Source organism: Eubalaena glacialis, chromosome 3 (genome assembly GCF_028564815.1).
Source record: "Eubalaena glacialis isolate mEubGla1 chromosome 3, mEubGla1.1.hap2.+ XY, whole genome shotgun sequence".
Taxonomy (NCBI): Eukaryota; Metazoa; Chordata; class Mammalia; order Artiodactyla; family Balaenidae; genus Eubalaena; species Eubalaena glacialis.
Window position 1 is genome coordinate 193,046,187 of NC_083718.1, and position 26,862 is coordinate 193,073,048.

A 26,862-nucleotide genomic window follows, 5' to 3' on the forward strand; every position below is an offset into this window, starting at 1 on the left:
CCCCGTAACTCTGAAGCAATACGGTGTGTCCAGGGCAGGCAGCAGTCATTTTCCCAGGCATCCTGCCAGATGGCCATCAGAGAGATGGGGCCCGAAGGTGTGGAAGCTTGTGGTTCCATGTCACCACACAGGAAAGCGTTTTAGGCATTGTTGCCAATGTGACGGGCACGTCCTGGCACTCTGGATGCAGGTGGCTTCAGAGGGTGCAATGGGAGACGGGGCTGAGGGTCAGCTTCGTCCCATGGACTCTTAGGGGTGGGACCAAAGCAGTTGTCGGGGACACTGGGATTTGCGTCCTGAGGCCAGTGCCACGTGGCTGCGGGGAAGAAGCTGGTAGCCTCTCCCTGGATGTCAGCGTGCGCTTTCTCCGGCTGGCCCCCCAGAGGCTGGTGGTAAAAGGCCCCTCCTGTGCCGGCCCTGGATGGGGGGAGGCTTGGCGAGAGCGGGACATGCACACCTCAGAGACCGCGGGCTCAGAGAGACAGAGCCCCTCGCCTGATGCTGCTGGTGGGGCCTGAGCTCAGACTTCCAGCCATGCCTTCCACGCCCTAGGAGGGAGCTCGGCTCTGCACCTGGAGTGTGATGGTGAAAACACAGGTGCTCAGGGGGAAGGTGGGAGAGGGCCCTGGGGCCCTGGGCCCTGACCCCTCGGCAGAGACCACCCCTGGGGGCCGAGTCTCTCAGGCCAGTGGCCCAGAGCCCCCAACCCCCCCGTGTCTCCCACCCAGATGTGGATGAATGTGCCACAGGCCTGGCCCAGTGTGCCCACGGCTGCCTCAACACTCATGGGTCCTTTAAGTGTGTATGCAACGCAGGCTACGATCTGGGTGCCGATGGTCGGCAGTGCTACCGTGAGTGGACAGTGGGCGATAACACCACGGGGCGTGGAGGTGCCTGGGGGGCAACACGGCTCCCCAGTCCCAGCCTGCCACGGCTGTCGGCTCGCTTTGGCCGAGGGGCAGAGATTCCTTGTCAATCAAGGGCAGTGCTGGGCTTGGGGGCTGCGTGTGGGCCCCGGGAGGGTGGGAGGAGGACGGGAGACCCCAGGAGGACAGAGGGTTCCAGAGCCCGCCTGGCCCAGGAGCTCTGTGCTGCCTGTTTCCCAGCAGAGTGGCAGCGGCTGGGGCCGGGAGGGCCATGCTGGCTCTGGGTGTCACCCCAGCCCCTGTCCCACGTCCCTGGTGGCGGGTCTCGCCGCAGGGATCGAGATGGAGATAGTGAACAGCTGCGAGGCGGACAACGGCGGCTGCTCCCATGGCTGCAGCCACAGCAGCACAGGGCCCGTCTGCACCTGCCCCCGCGGCTACGAGCTGGACGAGGACCAGAGGACGTGCATTGGTGCGAGCCACCTCCTTCCCGAGCGCCCCACCCCTAAGCCAGGGGCTTGCTGCTGCCCTGGGTCTGCACCCGGGTTTGATGCCATGACGAGGACGCTCCCTCCCATCACCCCCAGTCCTGCCCCGGGTGGAGGCGGGAGTGGTACGAGGGGGCCTAGTGAGAGGCAGCATCGCGACCCACCCTGCCAAGCGCCCACCACACCTCCACCTCTGCTCAGCCACTTGGTCAAATGCCCACGTGCCGGGAGTAGCACCCGAAACACTGTGGTGTGCGAGCACCCCCTCTGCACGGGGAGACCTGCTTCCGAGATGACTCCCCACTACCCTCCAGCCCCCAGTCTGCCCCCACAGCAGGCGGGCGGCCCTGGGGCCGTGACCTGTGTCTTGCGTGTGTCTGTGTGTGCAGGACTAGGACGTGTGCATGTGTGATTGTGTGCGAGGACATGCAACTCACATGCAGGTGTGTGTGTGGTTGTGTGCATGGGGTTGTGTGCATGGGGTTGCATGAAGGTGTGTGTGGGTGCCTGCAGGTGTGCATGGGTTGTGTGCAGGTGAGCATGTGGTGTGCAGCTGTGCGTGGGGTTGTGTGCAGGTGTGCGTGTGGGTGTGTGGTTGTGTGCAGGTGTGCGTGTGGGTGTGTGCAGCTGTGTGTGTGGGTGTGTGCAGGTGTGCGTGTGGCTGTGTGCAGGTGAGCATGTGTGCAGCTGTGCGTGGGGTTGTGTGCAGGTGTGCGTGTGGGTGTGTGGTTGTGTGCAGGTGTGCGTGTGGGTGTGTGCAGCTGTGTGTGTGGGTGTGTGCAGGTGTGCGTGTGGTTGTGTGCAGGTGTGCATGTGGTGTGTGCAGCTCTGCGTGTGGTGTGTGCAGGTGTGCGTGTGGTGTGTGCAGGTGTGCATGTGGTGTATGCAGGTGTGCGTGTGGTGTGTGCAGCTGTGAGTTTGGTGTGTGCAGGTGTGCATGTGGTTTGTGCAGCTCTGCGTGTGGTGTGCAGGTGTGCGTGTGGTTTGTGCAGGCGTGCGTGTGGTGTGTGCAGCTGTGCGTGTGGTGTGTGCAGGTGTGCGTGTGGTGTGTGCAGGTGTGTGTGTGGTGTGTGCAGGTGTGCGTGTGGTGTATGCAGGTGTGCGTGTGGTTGTGTGCAGGCGTGCGTGTGGTGTGTGCAGCTGTGAGTTTGGTGTGTGCAGGTGTGCGTGTGGTTGTGTGCGGGTGTGCGTGTGGTTCTGTGCAGGTATGCACACACTGGTGTGCTGTGGAAGGGTGCACATGCGGGCGGGCGCCTGGGTGCCAGCCGGGCTGTGGTGTGTGCCCCGCAGATGTCGATGACTGTGCCGATTCCCCGTGCTGCCAGCAGGTTTGCACCAATAGCCCTGGCGGCTACGAGTGCAGCTGCTATGCCGGCTACCAGCTTGGCGCCGACGGCTGCGGCTGTGAGGGTGAGCGGTAGGCAGCTGGGTTGGCTGGGGAGTGGGCAGCTGGTTGAGCACCTGCCATCGGCAGGGCTGTGGGGAGCTGCCCACTCCCTCCCCCGCCTGAGGTCGCTGTCTTTTTCTCGGGCTGGGCCTGCACCCCTGGCTGCTCCCAGCCTGGCCTCCCTCGGGCGGTGCACCCCGTCCCTCTGACCCTGGGGACAGGAGGATGGCTGTGGCGTGCGTATCACCCAGCAGGCCCCTGTGCCGTGGGCAGGGCGGGGGCAGGAGGGGCCCCCGAGGCCCCGACCCCCGGAGGACAGGCGCCAGCGGCCCTGGATTTGCCCACAGACGTGGACGAGTGCGCCTCCGGCCGTGGTGGCTGCGAGCACCGCTGCACGAACCTGGCCGGCTCGTTCCGGTGCTCCTGCGAGGACGGCCACCTGCTGGACGAGGACCGCCGGGGCTGCAGCCGTGAGTCTCTGCGGGGCACCACGGGGACCCCACCTTCCTGGCTGGACGGAACCCACTTCAGTCCTGCCTCTCGCTGTGGGACAGGCCAGGGGGCAGCAGGGTTGGGGGGAGGGGCCGGACAGACAGGCGCCCCCAGGCAGGGTGTTACTCAGGGGCCCTGGGTCGGCTCCTGCCCCGCCCAGGTGAGAGGAGGGACATCGTTCCCGGGACTGAGGACAGCGTCCAGAGGGACAGAGAGCTGTTCCTGTCCCCACACCCACTCCTTGCTCAGGGTCCCTAGGGCCAGCAGGGGAGCCGCAACAGCCGGGGTAGACGTGGCATGGGTCAGGGCCTCAGAGCCCGGAGCCTCCTCTGTCCTGAGAAGTAGGGTCAGGAGTGCAGCGGGCATGTCCCGGGCGGCTGGGGTGAGGAGGGGCCCCGGGGTGGGGCTCAGGCCCGGAGCTGCTTCTGGGCACCGAGGGGCAGGGAGTCCAACCCCGGGGCGGCCGGGTGGGCGGCAGGGGCTCAGGGCCCTCTGTGCTCCGCCCAGCCCTGGAGGTGCCCGAGGTGGGCCTGGACGGCCACCTGCCCCTTGTGCGGCCCCTCCCGCACGTGGCAGTGCTCCAGGACGAGCTGCCCCACCTCTTCCAAGATGACCACGTCGGGGCCGAGGCGGAGGAGGAGGAGGAGGCGCGGGGCGAGCACACGTTGGAGGAGAAGTTTGGTGAGAGGTGGGCCCGTTCCCAGGGCTTCGGTACCAGCGCCCCCTCAGGCCCGGCTGCCGCCCATCCTGCGGTCTTGGGTGTGAGGAAGGGCTCCCGTGAGGGCCTCGCTGGACCACGGCGCAGAGAGGCCAAGCTGCTTGGTCAGTTTGCCCAGCGCGCCCGGGGCTGAGCCTGGGATGGGGCCACTAGCTCTCTGCTTAGGGCCCTTCCCAGCCCCCCATCTGGGTCCCACGTCTCCGCTCGCCCACGTGGGGCCTTCACAGCCTGAGGACGTCCCTTGTGCCCCCTTCTCTGGCCTGATGCTGGGTGGGGTCCAGGGCCAGGGGTCAGGCTCTGAGGCCCCTCTCCCGCTGTGTCCCCCAGTCTGCCTGGACGACTCCTTTGGCCCAGATTGCAGCTTGACCTGCGCTGACTGCAGGAAGGGGGGGACCTGCCTCCCCAGCCGGCGTGGCTGTGACTGCCCCGACGGCTGGACCGGGCTTGTCTGCAATGAGGGTGAGGCTGCTGTGAGGGCAGGGTGTGGGTGGGGCCCCTGAGCCCCAGGACCTGCGCAGCACACACAGTGCACGCCTCCCCGCCGGCCCTGGGCAGGGGCTCCACAGGTCCATCCGTTCACTCGTTCACTCGTTCATTCAGGGTCTCTTGGCTTCCTGCTCCGTGCCAGGCCCTGTTCTAGGCGCTGGGAGACCCCATGGGCTAGCAGGGCCTGGTGTCTGCCCCTCACAGATGTCACGGTGGACGGGGCTCCGGCGACAAGCCAACAACTAAGACATAAAGGGGTCTGATAAAGAGCGGCGAGCGGGTGGGCCAGTCATGCCCGAGTCCCAGAGGGGAGAGGTCACCTCCCCAGGCCACGCACCAAGTTGGTAGCTGAAGCACATTTGAAAGCTGCTTTCCCAGGCTCTGTCCAGAGCCTGTCCACTCCCTGCCCAGCGACCCCAGTAGTCTCAAGGGCCATAGTGACCATCTCTGAGGGTCTGCCAGTGACTGACTCTGAAAGTGCTGGTTGAGTAGGTGGACGTGTCGGAGTTCAGAGGGAGAGGGTGTGGCGATTGATTGGAGATGTCTGCCATGCCCGTGGGCAGGGGCAGGGAGCACGAGTGCCGTCGGGTGCTGCTTTGGGAAGTTGCTTTTGAACTGGGTGGCTCGACCCCCAGGAGGGTGTCTCAGTGTCTCTGGAGGGGCTTCTGGGCCCCGAGTCCTCCTGCGGGCCAGTGACCCTTGTGCTTCTCTGTGTCCCCTGCAGCTTGTCCCCCAGACACCTTTGGGAAGAACTGCAGCTTCTCCTGCAGCTGTCAGAACGGCGGGACCTGCGACCCTGTGACAGGGGCCTGCCGCTGCCCTCCGGGTGTCAGTGGAGCCCACTGTGAGGACGGTGGGTGCAACCCTCCAGGGTTGTCCTCTGGGTGGAGGGGAGGGGTGGGCACTACCTCTCAGCTCCAAGTCCCCTTCCTTCTGGGGGAAGGATGAGGCCCTTTAGTGGAAGAGGCATTGAGTTTTCTACGTCTGATGATTCTCCCGGGGCCTGACTATAGCAGGCGGTGAGGACTTGTTGGAAGAATAGCACTTTTGTAACAGGGTCCCCGGAAAGGTAGTGAGCTCCCTGTTCCTGGAAGCATTCAAGGAAAGCTATATGATGGCTGGGTGGGATTTGCAGAAGGGAGCACGCCTGGGCTGCGGCTGCATGGGACGACATTACCATCCTTTTTAACTTGGAAGTTGCAACATTTCTGGAGGAACTAGAGTCCACATAAGTTTCCCAGGTGCTTGATGCTTCATCTTAAAGTCTTCAGAACTTTAAGTTTCTGCTTCTTTTGCTGGCGAATGTAGCTAACATATCAAGGACTTCCCGCCTTAGCAGCGGATGGCAGCAATCGGTGGACCTGTCCCCAGTGCCTGGGTGGCCCGCGGGAGCTCTGTGGGGCAGGTTTCTAAGTCCCGGGGCGGCCAGGCAGGGCTTTCCACCCCCTCCCTCTGGTCACCTTCTCGGCTTGGTTAACGTCCCTGCCTATCTTCCCCTGCGATCTGCCATCCCTATTCTGCTGAGGCCGAAAGCCCACTGCCTGTTGGGCGCTGTGTGTGTGATGGGCCCTGAACGGACCCCAGGGACTCCCGGCAGGTCAAGCGTCTGCATTTTAGCGCTTCCGCTCATGACGTGGTGTGGCTTCCTGGGGACCGGGTCTCAGTCGGTGTCCTGGGGGTAAAGTGTGCCCGTGCAGGTGAGCTTGAGGAGGCTCGTCCCAGTTCTCAGGGGCCCCGTACTAGTCTCCGAGACTCCAGGTGCCCCGGGCTCGTGGCTGCTTCCCTGCAGTCTGTGCCTCTGTCTCCCCGTGGCCTCCTCTTCTTGTCCCCGGCCTCCCTCTCCTTTCTCTTCTAAGGACACTGGTTGGGTTAGGCCTGCTCCGTCAGTGCAGGATGGTCCCACCTGGTGATCCTGGTGGTTAGGATGTGGACGTACCTTGGGGTCACCATCCAGCTCCCTGAGGCCCTTCAATAGGCAGGATGGGGGCAGGACAGAGCTGGAGGGGAGCGTTTTGGGAAGGAATGCCAGAGCCCTGTCCTGGCCCTGGGCCCCCTGAGCTTAGGCCCGTGTCCTTCCCTCTGTGAGGTCCAGAGGTCAGGCTAGGTGACCACCGAGGGACAGACGTCAGGACGCTGCAGGTGCCGGTCAGACGAGGAGGGTGGGCTTTCTTTGAGCGTCTCCCATGTGTGTGCTGGGGACATGCTTGGTGTCCCGCTCTGGCCGCCATCCAGGCCACAGACCCTAGGGGCACGGGCCAGCCAGGGCAGATGGCCGCATCCATGGGGTGCACCTCGTGGCTGCTCTGCCCTCGTGATGCCCTCGCCACCCCCCGGGACCCTCCCTGTCTGGGGTGCAGCGTCCTCAGGCTGCTGGTGGCCCAGGCCTCTCCTGAGTCCTGTGCTGGTCCTGGGGCCCCTTGGAGCATCTCCTCGGGCGGCGGCCATGTCCGGGTGGGCAGTCAAGAGGCTCCCCTTCCCCCAGGCTGCCCCAGAGGCTTCTACGGCAAGCACTGCGGTAAGAAGTGCCACTGTGCCAACCGGGGCCGGTGCCACCGCCTCTACGGGGCCTGCCTCTGCGACCCGGGGCTCTATGGCCGCTTCTGCCACCTGGGTGAGTCCCACTGCGTGCTGGCCGCCCGTGTCCAGGGGGCGGGGCCACAGCATGGGCCGGGCGCTTCCTGCCCGCGGTCCAGCGTGTGTTGGACTGTCACCGTTTACAGATGAGGATGTGGGGGCTCAGCAAGTGCCCCGGCTGGGATATGGGGTCTGTGGGCTCAAAGCCATGTCCTCTGGACTGCACTGGCCGCCAGGGCGTCTGTCCGGGTGGGCGGTGCCATCCCCAGCCAGTCTGGTGGGTGGGCTGAGCGTGGACAGGGGCAGGCCTCCCTCGGAAGCTCCAGGGCACAGAGCTCCAGGACATTCCTGGCAGCAAGTCCTGAGCCCCCGGTGGGGTCACCCCTCTCCGCGTCCATAGACACCTGGGATGCGAGAGGCGGTGGGATGCTGGCGAAAAGCAAGCAGACTTCATCCTAGCAGCTCTTTGTAAAAGGATGGTATAGAGGGAGGCGGTGAGGATCCCGAGCGTTTCCTGGCCGGGAAGTGCCTCTCTGAGACCCTGTTTCTCATCTGTGGAATGGGCACAAGCCAGCGGCTCTGCGTGGGGCCCCGGACGCAGCTCGGTGGATGGGGCCGGAGACCCTGGGCTGGGGAGGGTGGGCGCTCGCGGTGGTCAGGCTGCCGCACGGTTGGTTCTGGGGTGCAGCCTGCCCGCCGTGGGCCTTCGGGCCGGGCTGCTCGGAGGAGTGCCAGTGTGAGCAGCGGAACACGCGCGCGTGTGACAGGAGGGACGGCAGCTGTGCCTGCAAGGCGGGCTTCGGGGGCGAGCGGTGCCAGGACGGTGAGTGCAGGGCTGTGGAGGGAGGGCCTCAGGGCCGGCGGAACCCTGCAGACCCCTCTCCCCTCTCCCCCTGCAGAGTGCCAGCCGGGCTTCTTTGGGCCAGGCTGCCGGCAGGCGTGCACCTGCCCCCCGGGCGTGGCCTGTGACCCTGTCAGCGGCCAGTGTGGGAAGCAGTGTCCTGCCGGCTACCAGGGGGAGGACTGCGGCCAAGGTGAGCGGCCAGCCCTGGTGTGCGGGTGGGGTGCAGGTCGTCTGGCCCGTGCCGGGCGCCGGGCACCAGAAGTGCTGGTCCTGGCGGCACCTTGACCTGCCATGTCCCCACCCTGGTCACGCGGTGGTGACTCAGCCACAGGTCTGCCTGTCTCTGTGCACCCGAGAGGTGCATGTGCACGCACGTGCAGAGCGGCCTGGAGAAGGGCCAGTGCCTCTCCAAGATCGTCCCCTCTCTCCCTCACTTGCTCACTCATTCTATCACAGAACGCACTAAGTGAGCTTTGTGCTGGAAGCTGGGCCAGGGGGCTCCTTCCTGGTGGGTCTGAGCAAGCGGGACAGAGGCAGCTGCTCCCGAGGGTGGTGGCTCGGAGCAAAGTCTGGGCCGGAGGTGCTGGCGCGGGGCGCGGGTGGTGACCAAAGGCCCTCCACGTGGATGCCCAGGCCGGGGGGCGGCATGAGTGGGCACCAAGCACGGGCGAGGCTGGAGGCTGGGGGCCCCTCGTTTACATGGGGGAGCCCTCTCTCTGAGCAGTGGGGCTGCCGTGGCCGCCGACGGGGCGCAGGCAGGTTGGGACCTCCCTTGGCACACTGTCCTCACCCGTCAGCCGGGGGGCAGGTGGGAGCCGAGGAGGCCTGTGGTGTGACTGGTGCGACCTCGACTGGGGCAGCGGCTCGAGTCCCCCTCAGTCAGAGCTGCCCGCCCAGCTGCCCCTAAGTGGCCTGGGGGCCACTGCCCAGCCCCAGCCGAGGGATGGGTCTCCCCTTGCACTCCGGCCTGGCCCCTCCCACTGAGTGGTGGTCTTGGAGACCCCCGGGGTGATCCCACTGAGGGCTCTCAGGTCCCCTCGGTACAGGAGGGGAGTGTGTAGGGCTCGGAACCCAGCCTGGAAACCACCCTGCCGCCCGCAAGCCTGACCTCCGCTCTGAGGGGCTCTGTGGTCCCAGGGGCCTTCAGTAACCATGAGCATGTGTCTCATCCATGAAACACCCCAGGAGCTGGTGGGCTCAGGCCCCCTGACTCCGCCCGACTCCCCGTCCCCCCAGATGCTCACGTCCCCTGCACTCCAGCACACGGCAGGCCTGCCTGCACCTGCCCTCTTTGGCAGCCTGTGTGCTGAGACACGGAAGGGCCTTCACCCCCAGTCCTTCCCTGCTGGTTTTCTTTGTCTTTCTTTTCCTTTTTTCTTTAAAAGCCTCCAGGGCCCCAAGGATGAGCCACAGGAAATGACACACATATTTTTACAGCAATAATGGGCTCCCCGCTGCTGTTAGGTCTGGAAAGTATTAACCCCCAAACACGCGTCTGCCCCCAGTCAGTGGAGCGGGGTCTCCCCTAGGTGGCGGGACAGCTCCATCCGGCCCCGCTGGGCCTCCCTGCCCGCCCCGGTCCGCACTGCGTGGGTGCCTGTGTGCGTGTGCTGCACCCCATCGCCTGCTGCGTGCGTTTGCTGCACCTGGCCACCTGGTGTGTGCCCTGCGCTGCACCTGCGGTCCAGTGGGCGGGCCTGTGCCCGTGGTGGGACGTGGGTGGATGCCCGCACGGCATGGGCCCTCACGGCGACAGGTCACCAGGGTGTGTCCTTTGTCTGGAGCCCATCTTGGGGCCCAGGGAGACCCAAGGCCTGGCGCCCCCCCCACCCACTGACACCTCATTCCCCTCAGGCAGGGAGCGTCCTCAATTCTCAGCCCCGCTGGGTGTTTGGGTGCAGGGAGAGCTCTGATTCTTTGGTGTGGAGGGTGCCTCAGCCCGCCCTCTCCAGGTGCCGTGCTGGCCTTCCTGAGCTGGGAGCTTTCCCTCCAGCAGCACTGGGGTGGCCACACGGTGCTGGGGCTGGCAGGGCCCTCCCTCCACCGCGTTGCCTCCCCAGCCAGGGCAGGTGTGAGGTCTGGCGCGGTGCCCTGCAAGTCCACCAGAGCGGCCACTGCAGCCCTCACGGGTGGGGCGAGCCTCTGTGGCCCCTGCATTCTTTCCCAAAGCCCTGCTGTGGGCCCAGAGCCGCCTGGCTGCTCTCATTCCTGAGCATGGGGGTGACCAGCAGGGGGTCCCCAGGGTGGACCAAAGTGGGAGGAAGGCAGAGCCAGCCCTGCCCCCCGCTCTCCAGGGTCCTGGCTGCCCGCCTCCCAAGCCCTGCTGGCCTGTGGTCTCCAGGCCGCCCCTCACCACCGCTCCCCAACGCAGGTCAGCCCAAGCAGGCCCCTCCTCGTCCTGCCCCGTGTCGCCCGTCTCCTGCCCACTCCCATGATCACCCTCGTCACCCAGGGGACCCCGGCTGTGTCCAGCAACGCTGCTGGGGCAGGGGGCAGGTGCCGGGGGCAGGTGCCCGGGCAGGGTGGGGCCTCCAGGGGAGGCGGGCAGCTCCCCGTGGGGGTGGCTGAGGCCCTCCGCTCCCGCCCGCAGAGTGCCCGGCCGGGACGTTCGGCAGGAACTGCCCAGGCTCCTGCTTCTGTGAGGGGGCGCCCTGCGACCGGGTCACCGGGCAGTGCCTGTGCCCTCCTGGGAGGACCGGGGCTGACTGTGGGGCAGGTGAGTGGCAGCCATGTCCCGGGGTCTCCTAACCTCCCTGGGCTGCATGACTCCTGGCCGTGTTTGGGGAGCCCAGCCTGGATCCCATTTGGGGACCCCAGCCCCGGGCTGTGTTTGGGGAGCCCAGCCTGGATCCCATTTGGGGACCCCAGCCCCGGGCTGTGTTTGGGGAGCCCAGCCTGGATCCCATTTGGGGACCCCAGCCCCGGGCTGTGTTTGGGGAGCCCAGCCTGGATCCCATTTGGGGACCCCAGCCCCGGGCTGTGTTTGGGGAGCCCAGTCTGGATAACATTTGGGGACCCCAACTCTGGGCTGTGTTTGGGGACCCCAGCCCTGGGCTGTGTTTGGGGAGCCCTGGCCTCAGCCCTGGAGCCCTGCGGACCCCAGGCCAGTCCACAGCAACTGCGAGAGCTCACAGCAACCAGCCTTGGGTCTGGACGTGGGCGTCTGTGGCTGCCCTGTGGCCATGCCCACAGAGGGTGCACGCACTAGGAACTGTCAGCCGTGGAGACAGGTTGACCAGCGGCCCCCAGCCCTCCCCGGGCCTGTGGCTTGTCCTCTAGGCACCTGTTCACTCTGGGTGCCCCCCTTTTGCCTGTTGAGCCATTCTAGGGCAGGGGCTCCCTTTCTGGGGGTGGACGCCCTGTAGCCCATGGGGAGGCTGGGGGTTCCCGTGACCTGTCCCTCTCCCTCCTCCGGGACAGCTCAGGTGGGAACAGAAGTTCCTGCTCCCCGATGGGCCCAGCAAGGCCCCAGGGGAGACTGACTGGCTGTGGTGGGGCTAGATTGTCCTGAGGGTCGCTGGGGGCTCGGCTGCCAGGAGATCTGCCCGGAGTGCGAGCACGGTGCCTCCTGTGAGCCTGAGACCGGAGCCTGCCTGTGCCGCCCCGGCTTCATGGGCAGCCGCTGCCAGGACAGTGAGTGCCCGCCGCCCCGACCTCGGCCCCGCCTGCGATCCCCGTGTCCCGTCCCTGTGTCCCGGCCCCGAGTCCCCTGTCCCCGGCACGCTCACCCTGCCCTCCCTGCAGCTTGCCCAGCAGGCTGGTTTGGGCCCAGCTGCCAGATGCGATGCTCCTGCATCAACGACGGGCTCTGCCACCCGGTGACTGGCCGCTGCAGCTGCGCCCCGGGGTGGACCGGCCTCAGCTGCCAGAGAGGTAGGTGGCCTGATGTGCAAGCGTCCCTGCCCTGCCCTGGGGAAGCCTCCGCCCAGGCCCCGGGGAGGGCCCTGGACCCCAACGTGGCTGTGGTCACCTGCACAGGGTGACCCGGCCCCTGTCGCAGCCTGTGACAGCGGCCACTGGGGACCCGACTGCAGCCACACCTGCAACTGCAGCGCAGGCCACGGGAGCTGCGACGCCGTCAGCGGCCTGTGTCTGTGTGAGGCCGGCTATGTGGGCCCGTGGTGCGAGCAGCGTGAGTCCCGGCCCAGCCCGCACACGCGCACACGTGCACATGCACACACGCACACGTGCACACGCACACACGCACACCCGCACACGCACACGTGCACACACATGCATACGCACACGTGCACATGCCCAAGTGTCGGGGACCTAGTCCTGCCCTCCTGTCCCCGGACAAACAGGGAGTCTCCTCGCCTGAGCCCACCCCCCTCCCTCCCCAGCCTGGACCAGGCTCCACCCTCCCACCTGCCTGGGCCCAACAGAAGGCCCACCTGGAACAGCAGGGAGAGGTGGGGCAGTTGCACCCCACAGGACACCTGGCACCTGGAGGAGGGGAGGAAGATGTCTGCTAAGGACCGAGGGCCTTGCCCTGGCCGGGTTGGTGGGTCTGGGTGGGCCTGGGGCTCCCTCCTCCCCAGGGCTCGGGGCTCGGTTCCTAGCTGGGGGACGGTTGCAGAGGCCTTGGGTATGGAGGGGCTTCTCCCGCCCCACAGTCCCGGGCCCTGGCCCGGTGGTGGTGGGTGCCTGGGGAGGATTGGGTCAGGCCCACCGTCCCCCCAGCTGATGGTCTGGTGTCTCAGGGTGTCCCCAGGGCTACTTTGGGCCGGGCTGTGGCCGGCAGTGCCTGTGTGAGCACGGGGCAGCCTGTGACCATGTCAGCGGGGCCTGCACCTGCCCGGCCGGCTGGAGGGGAACCTTCTGTGAGCGCGGTGAGCCAGGGTGCAGGCCGGGGTGGCCGGGCGTGTGGGTGGGGACCCATGACCCCTGGCCATCTCCCATCACCGCCCCCTGCCTGCAGCCTGCCCGGCCGGCTTCTTTGGAGTGGACTGCCACCGCGCCTGTGACTGCAGCACCGGGGTGCCCTGCGACGCCGTGAACGGCTCCTGCCTCTGCCCTGCTGGCCGCCGGGGCCCCCGCTGTGCCCAGAGTGCGTGAGGCCCCCATCCGCCCTGGGTGCTGCCCACTAGGGTTAGGGTCAGTCCTTATCTGTGGCCACCCTGACTGGTGCCCAGGCCACAGGGAGGGGCAGATGGACCACAGCAGCCCGGGACCATCTGCTGCAGCCCCTCCCGGGGTCCGTCCCCCCGGCCCCTGACCGCCCCTCTCTCCTGCAGCTTGCCCAGCCCACACGTACGGCCACAACTGCAGCCAGGCCTGCTCCTGCTTTAATGGGGCCTCCTGTGATCCTGTCCATGGGCAGTGCCGCTGTGGCCCTGGCTGGATGGGGCCCACCTGCCTACAGGGTAAGCCCTGCCCAGGAGTCTGGGGCCAGGCAAGGTGCTTGCCCCTCCCTGGGCCGTGCAAGGTCACATGGTGTGGGGCGCGAGGTGGGCATACAGCTCACTGGGAATGGAGGGCAGGGAGGGCGGGGGCCCATGCCCCCACCATGGGGCACCTGGGGAGGGGAGGAAGGCTTAGGACCACACCTTCAGCCCTGAGCCCCCCGAGGCTGGGCAGGTGGGCCCGGGGAGCCCTGGAGCAGGTCGTCCTAGAGGCAGCCCTAGGTCCCTGCCCTTTGGGGCGGGCCTGCAGATCCAGTGGGCTGGCCCTCCGAGGGCTCAGGTCCCCGGCCTGGCTGGCGGGGATGCTGCAAGTCACTTCTCTCTCCATCCCAGCTTGTCCCGCGGGCCTCTACGGCGAGGACTGTCAGCATTCCTGCCTCTGCCAGAACCAGGGCACCTGTGACCCTGTCTCAGGCCATTGCACCTGCCCAGAGGGCTGGGCTGGGCTGGCCTGTGAGAAGGGTGAGCGCCGGGCGGGCGGAGGAGGAAGGAGGGACCCTGGGGGTCTGGAGCCCAGGGCCAGCGCCCCAGCGTGCCTCGGTGCAGCCCCCTCCCCCTGTGGCTGCCTGGTATTGGGGGTCAGGGTCCTGGGGTGTGGCCTGCAGTGTGACCAGCCCACTGGGCACCCCTCCTTCCCAAGGACACGGGATCCGAGGCTCTGGGTGCAGGAAGCAGGGGCGGGGCGGGGGTGTCCTGGGTCCCAGGGGCATCGCCCTGCTCCAGGGCTGGACCCTCACTGGTCCCCTCACCTGTCCCCGCCTCTGCAGAGTGCCTCCCGGGGTTCTTCGGAGCCGGCTGCCAGCACGTCTGCGGGTGCCTCCACGGCGGCCTCTGTGACCGGCACACGGGCCACTGCCTCTGCCCGGCCGGCTGGACCGGGGACAAGTGCCAGAGCTGTGAGTGGGGCGGGTTAGGGCCCCCTCCAGTGTGGCCTCAGCTCACGCCAGGGTGTGGAGGCCTCCCCGGGGTGGGCAGTTGCCAGGCAGGGGGCAGGGCTGTGGGCTGAGCTCCCGGGGCCTCCCCGCCTCTGTCCAGGGAGCTGCCCCGAGCAGGACTCAGCCACCCGCCCGCCCACCTCTTTCCCCACAGCCTGTCCCAAGGGCGCGTTCGGGGTTCGCTGTGAGGAGCACTGTGCCTGCCGGCGGGGGGCCACCTGCCACCACGTCACCGGGGCATGCCTCTGCCCGCCGGGATTGAGGGGCTTGCGGTGTGAGAATGGTGAGCCCCCAGCTCCGCTGGTGCTCCAGGTGGGGTTGGGCCCTTCACACGGTGACCCCTCCGGTCCCACGCCTCCCTGCAGCCTGCCCGCCCGGCTGGTTTGGAGAGGCCTGTGCCCAGCGCTGCCAGTGCCCACCCGGCGTTGCCTGCCACCACGTCACCGGGGAGTGTCACTGTCCCCCAGGCTTCACTGGGCCCAGCTGTGAGCAGGGTAGGTGACCAACCTGGGCGGGCCCTCGGGCAGGGGGTGGCTCAGGCCCCACGTGCCCCTGTGCTGGGCCCCAAACCTCTACCCGCAGGAGGGGCTCCAGGAGGTGACTCCCGGGAGGATGCTTGCTCCAGGCAGGGCCAGCACTGACCCCCTGCCTCCTCACCCCAGCCTGCCCGCCCGGTGCCTTTGGGGAGAGCTGTGGGCAGAAGTGCCAGTGCCCCAGCGAGAACCAGGCCTGCCACCCTGCCTCGGGGGCCTGCGTGTGTGCCGCTGGCTACCACGGTGCCGGCTGCCAGCAGCGTGAGTGCTGCCCATGCTGCCCGCTGGGCCCTCGGGAAGGATGACGTGGGAGGTGGGAGGTCAGGGGCTTTGTGAGCCCCCTGGCCCCTGGCAGCTGGCCCCTCCCCCTGCAGGGTGCCCGCCTGGGCGGTTCGGGCCCGGCTGTGAGCAGCTGTGTGGGTGTCTCAACGGGGGCTCCTGTGACGCGGCCACAGGGGCCTGCCACTGCCCCTCTGGGTTCCTCGGAAGCGACTGCGGCCTCGGTGAGTGGCCAGGGTGAGGGCGGGGGCAGGTCCTCCCTGCGCCTCGGTGGTTAGGGTTAGCCAGCCTGCGGGCAGGACAGCCCCTGAGCACCCCCCTTCTTGGGCCCGCCCCCTGGGGCCTGGCCGCAGGCTGGGCTAAGCTGGGGGTTCCGTGTGACCAAAGCATCCCTGCCAGCCAGCTCTGCCTGGCCGTGTGCTGTGCCCCCGGCTCAGGCCGTGTCCACCAGGGGCCATGCAGAGGCCAGCCGGGCATCCTGCCGAGAGAAGGGCCTTTCCCTGAGCCAGGTGGGGCCTTTCCAATCATCTGGAATCCTGGCTGGGCTGACGGGGTGGGTGGGGGCCTCTGTGAGTCACTCGCCACAGTGCCGCCGGCCCCCAGCAGAGCCAGCGGGCAGGGGGCGTGGCAGCAGGTAGCCCCGCCCCATCTGGGCAGACACGGGAGTCTCCCCACCCCGCCCCCCCTGGCCCATCCGGCCCTGTCCCGGGTTGACACGGCGGAGAGAGGGGGAATCCAGCCTGGAGTGGCCACCCTCCCATTTCCTCCTGGTAGCCTGTCCACACGGCCGCTTCGGCCCCCGCTGTGCCCGCGTGTGCGGGTGTGGGCAGGGGGCGGCCTGTGACCCCGTGACCGGCACCTGCTCCTGCCCCCCCGGGAGGACCGGCATCCACTGTGAGCACGGTGAGAGCCTGCTCCCCCTGCTGCCTTGGGTACTTCACGGTGTCACTCCGTCAGCCTCGGGGTGAGGGGTGAAACCCTGGGGTCACTGGGGGAGAACTGGGTCCCCACTGTTAATCCCCCAAGTGCCCTGAGAATAAGAAGTGAGGGTCTAGCTTGTGTTGACAGCAGCGCCCACTCGGGTCATCGGGTCATCCAATAGCACCCCATGCCTTGCCTTGACCTGTGACCCCAAGGCCCAGGCCATCAAGTGACCTGTGGCCAGTGGGGGATGAACACATTCTGACCCAGAGCTCCCCCCCCGCAGCAGGAGGGGTCAAGCGGCTGTTTCGTCTGAGGACGGAGCTAGCCTTCTGGCTGATGTCCTCTTGGGATGGGGTCCCTCTGGCCTTTCTACCGGGCCCAGTGGCCAGGGACCCCACCTAGAGGGAGGCCTGGAGCACAGCCCATGGTGGGGAGACGGGGCGGTCCCTGGGGACAGTGGTGGGGGCTCCTGCTTACGGTGGCATGCATGGTCCTCAAGGCCCTGCTTGGCCTGGCCCCGCACCCTGGTGGGTCTGAGCCCCCTGCCGCCCTCTGGTCCTCATCAAGGGGCCGGTCACACTCCCCTAGGCCCGCAGGGAAGGACGGTAGCCATGGGTCAATCAACGTGTGAACAGGGACCACCTGGAGTGCAGGGTTGCCCAGCCTCTTCTTTGCTACCACCTCCAGGAAGACTTCCCTAACCCCCTCCCGCCAGCTGGGCAGGCACTCACAGCCCCTGGAGGGCCCTGGTCCCTTTCGTCTTATCCTCAGCGCCGATCAGGCCCGGCATCTGCGGAGGGTAGATGAACGGGCAGGACGTTGTTGGTGTTTTTTCCTGGCGCGTGTGTGCCCAGGGGGCAGGGACTGGTTCTGAGAGGCCCGGGGAGTGTTTGTTGAATGACTGTCAGATCGGGGGGTGTGTGTCCCTGGGCCAGAGCGCTGAGCAGCGCCCGACTCTGTCCCTAGGTTGCCCCCAGAACCGGTTTGGTGCAAACTGTGAGCACGTGTGCTCCTGCAGAAATGGGGGCCTGTGTCACGCCGCCAACGGCAGCTGCTCCTGCGGCCTGGGCTGGACGGGGCTGCACTGCGAGCTGGGTGAGGGTCCGTCTGGGACAGCGTGGGGGCCACATCGCCGCGTGAGCTGGAGGGGTGGTGCCTGCAGGGGAGCGAGGCCGTACCCGGTGTGGTGGTGGCGGGGTGGGGGGCCCTAGGCTCCCGAGGAGGGCCGTAGCTCGAGGGCGTTTGCGGGGGCCGCAGGCTGCCCTAGGGCCGGGCGAGGCTGCCGGGCTCACGCGGATCAGGCTGGTGCCCAGGGGCCAGCCCCGTGCCCCCTGCTCTCCCGTGGCAGGAGGCTGACCCGCCGGCCCTCTCCCCAGCCTGCCCCGCTGGGCGCTACGGTGCCGCCTGCCGCCTGGAGTGCTCCTGCCGCAACCATGGCGCCTGTGAGCCCTCGTCGGGCGCCTGCCACTGTGGCCCCGGCTTCTATGGCCAGGCCTGCGAGCACCGTGAGTCGTGGGGTCGGCCCCTGTCCCGGCGTCCGCTCCTCCGCTTTCCAGGTCACTCCCCGCGGGGGGCCCGAGGAGATGAGGCCTGACCCCAGCTTCGGTGGGGCTCCCGGGGCAGAGGTGCCGGCTCAGGGCCGGGCCTGGGTGGGAGGAAGGGGGAGCGGGGCCCCCGACCCGGTCCTCGGCTCACTCTGGGCAAACTGAGTCAGGAGCTCCAACCCGGGTCTCCCTCAGCCTGTCCCCCTGGCTTCCACGGGGCTGGCTGCCAGGGGACGTGCAAGTGTCAGCACGGCGCCCCCTGCGACCCCGTCAGTGGCAGGTGTCTCTGCCCTGCCGGCTTCCACGGCCAGTTCTGCGAGAAGGGTGAGTGCTCCGTGCGCCCACGTGCTCCATCCGGCCCCTCACCCTGGATACGGGGCAGGTGATGCTAAGCCCACTGCCCCCACCAGGGTGTGAGCCGGGCTCATTTGGAGAAGGCTGCAGCCAGCAGTGTGACTGCGAGGATGGGGTGCCCTGTGACCCCGTCACCGGCCACTGCCTGTGCCCCCCGGGGCTCACGGGGGCCACCTGTGACCTGGGTGAGTCTGGGGTCCCGCTTGGTGGGGGGCATGGGTGCAGGTCTCTGTCAGTGGTATCGACCGTGTTGATGGAGCCCCATCTGTGCCACGTTGTGGCCTGGGCACCGTGCCCAACCCGTCCCTCTGCAGGGGCCCCAGCACGGAGCTCCTGCTCGGGGTTGTCAAGGCCAGTCCTGCCCTCTGGCCCCCACCTGAGTCCCCGGATAGCCTCTCCCTTGGGTGTGGGCTGCAGTCCTAGAGAGAGGCCCCAGTTAGGTGGGAAAGAAACGCGCCAGCCTCCCAGACGTGCCAGGGGAGGAGGCGCCGGCCCTGGGGGCTCCACACACGTCCTCGTGGCTCTTGGCCGTCTTGCCCTGGAGGGAGCATCCCTGACCGCCAGCTCCCCTTTGCCGGCCGGGGGCTGGGCGGGAAGGCGGGGCAGTGATTCTGGGCCCGTGCCTGGTGCCTGGCGCTTTCCCATGTGAGAGCTCCTGCAGGACAGGGAAGCTAAGGCCCGAGGTCCTTGCTCCCGCACATCCCCCACGGGGTGGCCCGAAGCCTGGGGTCCTGGCCCCAGGCAGACAGGAGTGGCACTCAGGCCCGTCTCTCCCGCGTCTTGTGCCCTCAGGCTGCAGAAGGGGCTTCTTCGGGCCAGGCTGTGCCTTGCGCTGCTCCTGCGGGGGTGGGGCTGACTGCGACGCTGTCAGTGGGCAGTGCCACTGCGTGGACGGCTACATGGGGCCCATGTGCCAGCAGGGTGAGTCAGGCTCGGGGGAGCAGAGGGAGGACCCTGTGCTGGCTGGGCCAAACGTCACCAGCCCGGCGCAGTGCCCGTGGCATCTGCAGGCCTCTGACAGGCCAAGTGTGCACCTCCAGCCCTTGGACCACGTGGCCGGACTCGGCCGGGGGCCAGCCTGACGTGCCCTGCTGACTCCAGGCCCAGACAGCGGCTGGGGTGGGCTCAAACTGCAGAGGGCGGAGACCCCACGGGCAGGGCTGGGTGATCCAGCGTGGGTGGGCGCAGACACAGCCCACCGCCCCACCCCTTCCTCGCCCTGCGTGTGTGTGAACCAGGGCACGACGGTGCGCCGTGCATGTGTGTGCAGCAGCACAGGCGTGTGTTCCGGTCTTGCACGCTAGCACCTGCGTGTGCCCCAGTGTGTGCTCCCATGCGCACGTGTGCTTCACGGCATGCCTGTGCTCCAGTGCATACGTGTGCCTGTGTGCACCCACGGGCAGGGTCGGGGAAGGTGCCGTGATGGCACCGTGGCCTCTCAGCCCCCAAGGCTCTGGGGGAATGTGCTGTCTGCAGGCAGAGCTCGGGGTGCCCTGCCCCTCCGGCCAGCTGTGCCCCTCTGGTGTCCCCTGGTCACCTCCCCCAGGTCCAGCCTGCTCCTGGGAAGAGGCAGCACCAAGAGGTCGTGTCTGCCAAGGGAGACCAGAGGCTGGCTTGAGGCCTGTGCCGGGCAGGCCCTGAGATGGGGTGAACGGGGAGCCAGGCTGTGAGCGGGGATTCCAGTCTGGGCTCCTTGGCTTGGGGACCCCAGACATGGTCTTCATATTGTGTGTGCATCTTTTTGAGCCTCGTCAAGGCAGCCCTGGCCCCAAACTGTTAAGCACCTTTAAGGGAGGGATCCCACCTCCCGCAGGGGGTGGGGGTGGGGCAGGTGGAGGCAGAACCTGGGGGGCTGGTGCTGGGATGAACGCTGTCCACGGCGGCACCTGGTGGTCAGGTATGGTACTGCGCTGCAGGCATCCTGGGCGGCCTTGACCTTTAGCGAGGGTCAGGAGCTGGGGGTTCACCTGCCTGAGGCCTCGTCTGCTTGACCAGAGCCCTGCTGGGAAAGAGGACAGGCAGGGCCTCGCTGCCCCCTGTTCTGGAGTGGACCCTGCTTGGTTCTTCCCCATCCAGCCCAAAGTCCCACCTCCCGGCCCCTCTTCCAGCAGGCAGGGCTGGGGACTTTCATTTGGGGAGGGGGAGAGCCCCATCATTTGCATAGGAGTGAGGCGGGGAGAGGCCATGCAGGGTGGGAGTGGGGGTCCCTGCAGGCCTCGCTGCCCCGTTTCTGTTGCCCACCAAAGGGTGGGGCAGTAGCGTGTCTGTCTGCCTTCAGGTGGGCCCTCCCAGTTCCCCGAGACCGCATCCCCAGCCCTGGGCCCAGGTAAGGGGGCCGGGGGCATCCCCGCATTGCCAGGAGGGTGGCATTTGGTGGCATCGCGTGTTCGTTACCAGCAGACTAAGGCCAGAGGAGGGACGAGGATTGGGCACTTGCGTGGGATCTGGGCCCCACTGGGTGGCGGGCATTCCAGAACCTGGACCTCAGAGGTGAGGCATGGGGGGCAGCTGGGGAGCAGCGGCTGGGCTGTCTCCCCCCCTCTGTCGGGCTGGAGCTGGAAGGACAGGAGGGGAGTCCTGAGCCCAGAGCTCTGAAAACTTGGAGAGTTTCTACCTGCCCCAGGGCTGACCTGCTCTTCTCCTGCCCCTTCAGTGGCTTCACAATCAGCCTCTCACCGCCCCGGCCTCAGCAGCAGCGCAGAGAAGCACTAGCTCAGGGGCAGCCCCCGCCGAGGCCCGTCTCCCAGGGGCCGCTGAGAGGACCCAGGGGCCTTGGTGACCACTGAGGAGGGACGCCGGGGGCCGGGACTCTGGCCCCGCCCTTGTCTCCGAGGCCTGGGGACAGTCGTGCAGCTGCAAGGATCGTCTGGCCATGAGGACGGAGGCCCTGCCCGGCCGGGCTCTGCAGCACCGGGGCACCGGCGCGGGGACCACAGTGTGGAGGAAGCCCCCCAACCGGCGCCCTGGGGTGGGACTGCGGGCAGGTGTGGGTGCAGGTGCGGGCGTGAGGCCCCTGACCTCGGAGCAGGTTCTTCTGGTGCTAGGCCCTGGGACTGCTGCAGCTCAGCCTGTTTACCTGGAAATAGCTGGGCCGTATTTATGGAAAGGTATTTATGGGCAGCCAGACATGCCCACTGCACCCCTGGGCGCTGGAGGGCTGCCCGCCTCCTGCCCAGCCTGGGAAGCCCTGACTCGGGACTGCGGGGCCCTGAGGGGCCTCTGAGTGGGCGCTTCGGTACCATGTGAAACCCAGGAAGTTAAGAAAGGAGCAGCCACTTCCTGAAGGCCTGTGTGTTCACTGCTTCGTGTGGGCCCCGCGGGGTGGCCTCCTGGGCCTGCCAGCATGAATGCACCTGACCAGAGAGGCCCGTTTGGCCCCTGTGCCCCTCTGGGGACAGGGGTGCCACACAAGCAAAGTTGGGGTCTATCCCAGTTCCCGGTGCTCTGGAGGGGCATGGTGCCCCGAGACCGAGGAGGCCCTGAGTCCTAGAGCCTGCGTGGGGGAAGCATGGCCCTGAGGGGAGGAGGGCAGGGGTGCTGTTGGGGGCAGCCAGGGCGCTCCCCTACTCCTACCCCTGCCCTATCTTCAGGGTAGAGCCAATGGGGAGGGCTGGACCCAGATTGTCACGCCGGACACTTAGGTCTGGGCTGTAGCCCCCTCTCCCCTCCCCTCCAGCACCAGCCCAGGTAGCTGATGCCTCCAAGGGCAAAGGATCTCATGGGGCAAAATAGGGTGGGTTCTAGAAAGCCCTGTCCTTAGACAACGAGTGAACAGCCAGTAGCAGAGGAAACCGAATTAATGGGCCACCGTGTTAAGACTCTGAGGTACATAAATATAATCCATACCCCGGAAGGGGTTGGGGATGGTGGTGGTAACGTGATGCAGGAAGAAGCAGGCCGAGAAGGACCAGCGTCAGGACTGAGCGGGAGGTGTGGGAGCTGGAGTCGGAGGGAGGGCGGCAGGAATCAGGCTGAATAATGGGTTTTCCAGCTCAGGACACTCCCAGAAGGCAGCGTGGAGGCTGAGAGAGAGAAGATACAAAGGAAGGATCGGTAGAAATGGACAAGGGAAGTGTTAACACCCGTGTGTCTGAAGTCCTAGAAGAAGAAGGTAAAAACCATTGACACAAAACAGCAAGTTCTCAGGTCCAAAGCTGGATGATCTCAGATGGAAAGCACTCAAAGTGCAAATAAAATAAAATAAAAAAGCCCTAGTCCAAAGAACTTACAGAATACTAGTGGCAAGGAGATATTCTACAATGCCCAGAAAAAACAAACAGGAGTCAAGCGTGACATCTGACTCCACAGCAGAAACACTGAAAGCGAGAAGATGGTGATGTTGATTTCAAAATGTTGAAGAAAAGATGTCGAAATTTGAATTTCATGGCCTTGAATCATGTGTCCTGCTAAACTGTCATTGAGAAGCAAAGTGGATGTTTATTCTCAGGTGTCCAGGGCCTCGGTGGGCAGCGCGCTAGAACCAGACGTGAAAATACACTCAGAGAAGTTTCCCAGCAAGAAGGGAAAGTGTGAGATAGTCACTGCATTTCCCATATGACCTAGTGATTAAGAGAATCAAAACAATCACAGCGGAAGCCAGGTGAGGTGGGAGCTGAGGCAGGTGGGGAAGAGAAAGACATTGATAAAAGGAAGCCAAACCCTAGTGCAGCTGGAGCTGAATAAGAAACTGTGACCTCCGCAAAAATGCTGGCAGGATGTTTAACTTTCAAGTGGGAGGGAATTTCACCTCTCCAGTGGAAGGCAGGAAGGAAGGAAACGTCCAGCAGAATAAGAAAGTAGATTAAAGCCTGATTGAAGTTGTTACAGATGATCAAAAATCAGATCCCTAGACTGCATTAAACATTCTTCAACAGCATTTTATTTACAAAAGACATACCTGGAAGGACAGAAGTATAAGCGTACAAAGTAAACAGAAAGAAAGCCGGGCCGTGAGTTTTGCTATTTCAGGGTGAAAAGCATCGTATGTGACTGTATGTAAATATACACACATACGTGCACCAACAGTCGAGGCTCAGATTCGTAAAGCAGTGGTGGGTGTAAAAGGCGGAAATGATTAAACTGGTGATTTTAATATGCTATTTACAAAAGCAAGACAGCAATGATAACGTTTTAATCATCTTTACACACATGCTGTGTATACCTATGCCTATATTCATTTATTTATATTCATATATATACACATCTATGTTTAAGTCTATGAACTTCACACTCAACGAATGGAGAATAACAGAACATTTAACAAACCTAAAATTCCGTCTTTGAAGAGTAATAAAGAAGAATATTCTAACAAGATTGATGATTTTTTTAAACATGAAGCAAGAAAAAAAAATACAGAAGATGGGAGGGTTAACTACAGACACAGAGAATAAGACATAAAAGAGAATATTATGAACAACTACGTACCAGTAACTTTGAACACTTAGAAAAATGGGTATGTTTTGGGAAAGTATAAAATGCCAGGATCAGTGTAAGTAGAAATTAAAAACTTGAATAAACTAGTAACTTAAGTAAATGCAAATAGTAGTCACAGCTCCGCCTCCCCCTGTGTCACCAGGAATGCCTGGGACAGGTGTCGGTAAAGGGGTCTGGGCCAGACTTCTGAGACACAGGAACTTGTCTGATGTGAGATGTTCCAGAAACATTAAATAGAGGAAATGCGACTCATTTCAGGGGGCCAGTCCCAACTGGGTTCTACAACCAGGTGAGGGCAGTACGAGAAAAGAAAATTACAGACTCACAACATGTATGCAGAAAGCCTGAGTAAAATATGTCAGCTTCTCAAAACTATTTAGAAAAACCCACTTGATCCAATGGGACTTGGACCTGATTAAAATGAGAGGACAGTTTAACGTCAGAAAATGTGTCCGTGTGTTTGGGTGACACGAAAAATCATGATGGTCTTGCTAGAAGTAGAAACAGCATTTGATAAAGTTCAGCTCTCTTTCGGATGTAAGTTCTTGGAAAACTGGGTACAGAAAGGCGCTTTCTTGGCAATGGTCATGTGCTAAGAATATACTAGTTGAGCAGGGAAAGTGATGGATTCCAGCAAGTGGCCCAGGCCTCCTCGCCCCCTACCTGGGCTCCTGCCTCCCCTCCCCCGCGTTGCTGGTCTCCTCAGCCCTGATGTGACAGCCTGTATTTCTGGCTGTCCTTCCACATTAGAACTGGGGGCATGGGCTCGGCTTGCGTCATGCTGGGCCACCCGGACAGGACCTGGGTTGGGCCATGTAAACCTCGTGGGAAGAATGAACAAATTCCCTTAAAGATGGAGAATCAGATCGTCACTCACTCCTCCTGACCCCAGCAGAGCTTGGAGGACCCCAGGCCATACCATCAGGTGAACAAAAGAAGTAACAGGTGTTCAGACCTGCAGGGAAGGTACAAACCAGCCTGTCGCTATAGGAAAGCTGACAGGGCCAGAGACAGATTAGCACGATTATAAGAATTTGGCAAAGTGGGCCATAAAATCATATAGTTGATAGGAAACGTATAAAACCTATAAAAATCTGTAGTTCTAAAATACCGCCAATGACCCACTAGAAAACAGAATACAAAATAAGATCCTGTTCAACGTGGCAACAAACCCCGGAAATACCGGAATTTATCTGGTGAGAAGATGGGTGAAGCCCTTCACAGTTTCAGATCTTAAGGGCCAGAAAGTGAGGATGCCGGCCCCGGCTAGCCCTCAGATGGACTTGGTTCCAGTGACGGGGTAGATGGGTGACAACTGGGGGGGAGCAGTTTGGGGTCCAATGTCAGGAATGCTGACAAATAACAGAGAGCTGGGAGGAGGTGAGTGGGGTTCACCGAAACCCAAGGGCTCGCAGGGGTGTGGGTGGAGAAGCGGGGTCTGCACGTCCAAACACTGGTGCACAGCGTTGCTCCCAAGGGGCAGAAATGGCGGTCCAAGGGCTCTAAGGGAGGCCTGGGGATTGGGGTCCCCCAGGCACCCTTGGGTCCCAGGGGCCTGGGGGCCTTTGGATGCAGTGTAGGCCGAGGGCTGGGCCGCAGTGCCTGTGCTGGCCACCAGGGGCGATAGAGGGCAGCGGGGCGGGGTGGGCGCGGGTCTCCCAGCAGGAGGGACCCGTCAGGGATGTTCCCTAGTGGTTGGGAGCAGCCACATGTGCAGAGAGATCCTAAAGCTCATGTTGAGTGCGGTGAGAACGAGGTCACAGGAACATACACCCTTTATGTAAATTATGTCCCCCTCTCCATAGAGGGGAAACTGATTTACAAGGACATGCAGCACATGGGAGGGTGGTCTCCAGGCCCTGGGGTGATGAGCTCAACTCAGCCCCTGATGCTCCCCCCAACAGAGGGCTGGGGGCCGTCCAGCTGTGTGACCGCCCACCCCTGGCCTCGGCGCTCCCGCGAACCACACCCCTTGTGCTCCCGCCTCTCCAGGGAGGGCGGAGGGTGCCCACTGCCCCTCGGGGCTGGGCACTGAGGTGCCCAGGGCAGCTCTGGGGAAGGGGTGCTAGCCCCCGCTCCTCACTGCTCCACAGTCACATCCACCCTGGTGGCCCGAGGCGAGAGGTCCCTGTGGAAGGGCTGGGACACCACAGTGTCGTTCCCACTGGACCCCATCTGGACATAGGCTTTGCTGGAGTTGGCTGGGGTCCTAGGAAGCCTCAGTGGCCCCCCGCAAACCCGCTGACCCCACCAGTAGGCGGAGGGCCCTTGGGCCTCTATCTCCCCACTTTGTAACAGGAGGGGCCGGGCTGGGTCCGTTCCTGGTGTCGCCCCCTCCCCAGTGGAGCAGGTGTGACAGGCTCCTGCACAGGGCCCCCTGTTATCTGGAGCGGGGAGTGTCACTAGGCACCAACACAGAGGGCGTCTGTGGCCCTGAGAGGAGCAGCTCGGCAAGAAGGCAGGTCCGAGCTCCCTCCAGCTGTGGGTGGGGTTAGGGTCCTGGCTGGCCCTGCCCTGGGAGGGGGTCATGATGATGGGGTCATGACACCAGGGCCCGCAGGGCTGGACCCCAAGCTGAGCAGAGAGGCCCCTCGGAGGGGCCCCAGCAGCCACAGGTGCTGGGGGGAGCCTGGGCTTTCCTCTCACTGCCCACAACCCACCCTTCTAGGCCCCTCCAGGCCTCACCGCAGCTGGGGCCCTGTGCTTCCCGATTCTGCTGGGAGGGTTTTTGTCCCGAGCTGGCCTGGTCTGGCCCTCCCCAGGTGGACCCAGCCACCAGCAGCCCCGTCTCCAGTCACAGCCCCTCCCCAGGGTCCTGGGATGTCCTTCCTCCAGGCTAAGCATTCTTAACCTCTGCCTCCGAGGTAGAGGGCCTGCATCCCCTTTGCAGAAGGAAACTGCGCTGAGGTCGCTGACCCCAGGTCACTAAAGCAAGGACGTTGCCCAGGGCTTTTCCAATTAACTGAAAACATACCTGGCAACTGGTGGGCGGTGGGCTGGCCTGCCCTTCCCGAGAGTCAGGGGTCAGTGGTGAGAAGGAATAGGCAGGCTGCAGGCAGCTGGGCTTACACACCAATGCTGCCCACCTGCTCCTGCCCAGGGCACGCGCACACATGCACACACACACACACCTGCACCTCACCCTGGTCACGAGCTTGCCCCACGGCAGCTCCAGGAAAAGCGCAGGAGTTGGCTCACAGGTGGGAAAATGCAGGCCCCAGGTTTCCACCAGTCCAGGAAGTAGGAGGAGCTGGGCCTGATCTCTGCTGACCCCACCCCCCCATCATGCCTCTTTCACTGAGCCTGGCCCTGCGCCATCCCCCCACCCTGCAGAGCCCCCGCGCAGGATGTTCCTTCCTGCTGCCCCAGGCCATGGAGGTCACCTTGGAGGTTAAAGGGAGGAGCTGCCCCTCCCTTCTGGTGCTGAACCCCTCTGCAACCTGGTTCAGTGGGCGGGGCTGGGATAAGCTCCACCCCCACCCAGTCCCCTCCCCCTGGCCCAGCGCACTCCTCCACTTCCTCCTGCAGCCAGCCCCAGGGATGGAAGTGACAGAGAGCTGGCCTCCCTGAGTCACCCAATTCTGGTCAGCGGGTGGGGAT

General features: G+C 64.6%; 1 protein-coding gene across 1 annotated transcript in view; it reads left to right on the forward strand.

The window, feature by feature from the left end:
* Positions 1–20,410, forward strand: part of MEGF6 (multiple EGF like domains 6) — a 97,831-nt gene extending 77,421 nt beyond the window's left edge. The window contains 31 exon segments of the mRNA XM_061185086.1: positions 729–851; positions 1,201–1,338; positions 2,645–2,764; positions 3,089–3,211; positions 3,741–3,914; positions 4,279–4,410; positions 5,162–5,290; positions 6,920–7,048; positions 7,700–7,834; positions 7,911–8,045; positions 10,446–10,571; positions 11,357–11,488; positions 11,600–11,728; positions 11,856–11,987; positions 12,559–12,687; positions 12,777–12,905; positions 13,093–13,221; positions 13,594–13,722; positions 14,028–14,156; positions 14,350–14,478; positions 14,561–14,689; positions 14,858–14,989; positions 15,103–15,231; positions 15,782–15,910; positions 16,898–17,026; positions 17,308–17,436; positions 17,671–17,799; positions 17,886–18,014; positions 18,622–18,750; positions 20,108–20,361; positions 20,363–20,410. Coding sequence (XP_061041069.1) covers positions 729–851; positions 1,201–1,338; positions 2,645–2,764; positions 3,089–3,211; positions 3,741–3,914; positions 4,279–4,410; positions 5,162–5,290; positions 6,920–7,048; positions 7,700–7,834; positions 7,911–8,045; positions 10,446–10,571; positions 11,357–11,488; positions 11,600–11,728; positions 11,856–11,987; positions 12,559–12,687; positions 12,777–12,905; positions 13,093–13,221; positions 13,594–13,722; positions 14,028–14,156; positions 14,350–14,478; positions 14,561–14,689; positions 14,858–14,989; positions 15,103–15,231; positions 15,782–15,910; positions 16,898–17,026; positions 17,308–17,436; positions 17,671–17,799; positions 17,886–18,014; positions 18,622–18,750; positions 20,108–20,361; positions 20,363–20,410 — 4,097 coding nt within the window.
* The last annotated feature ends 6,452 nt before the right edge of the window (positions 20,411–26,862 follow it).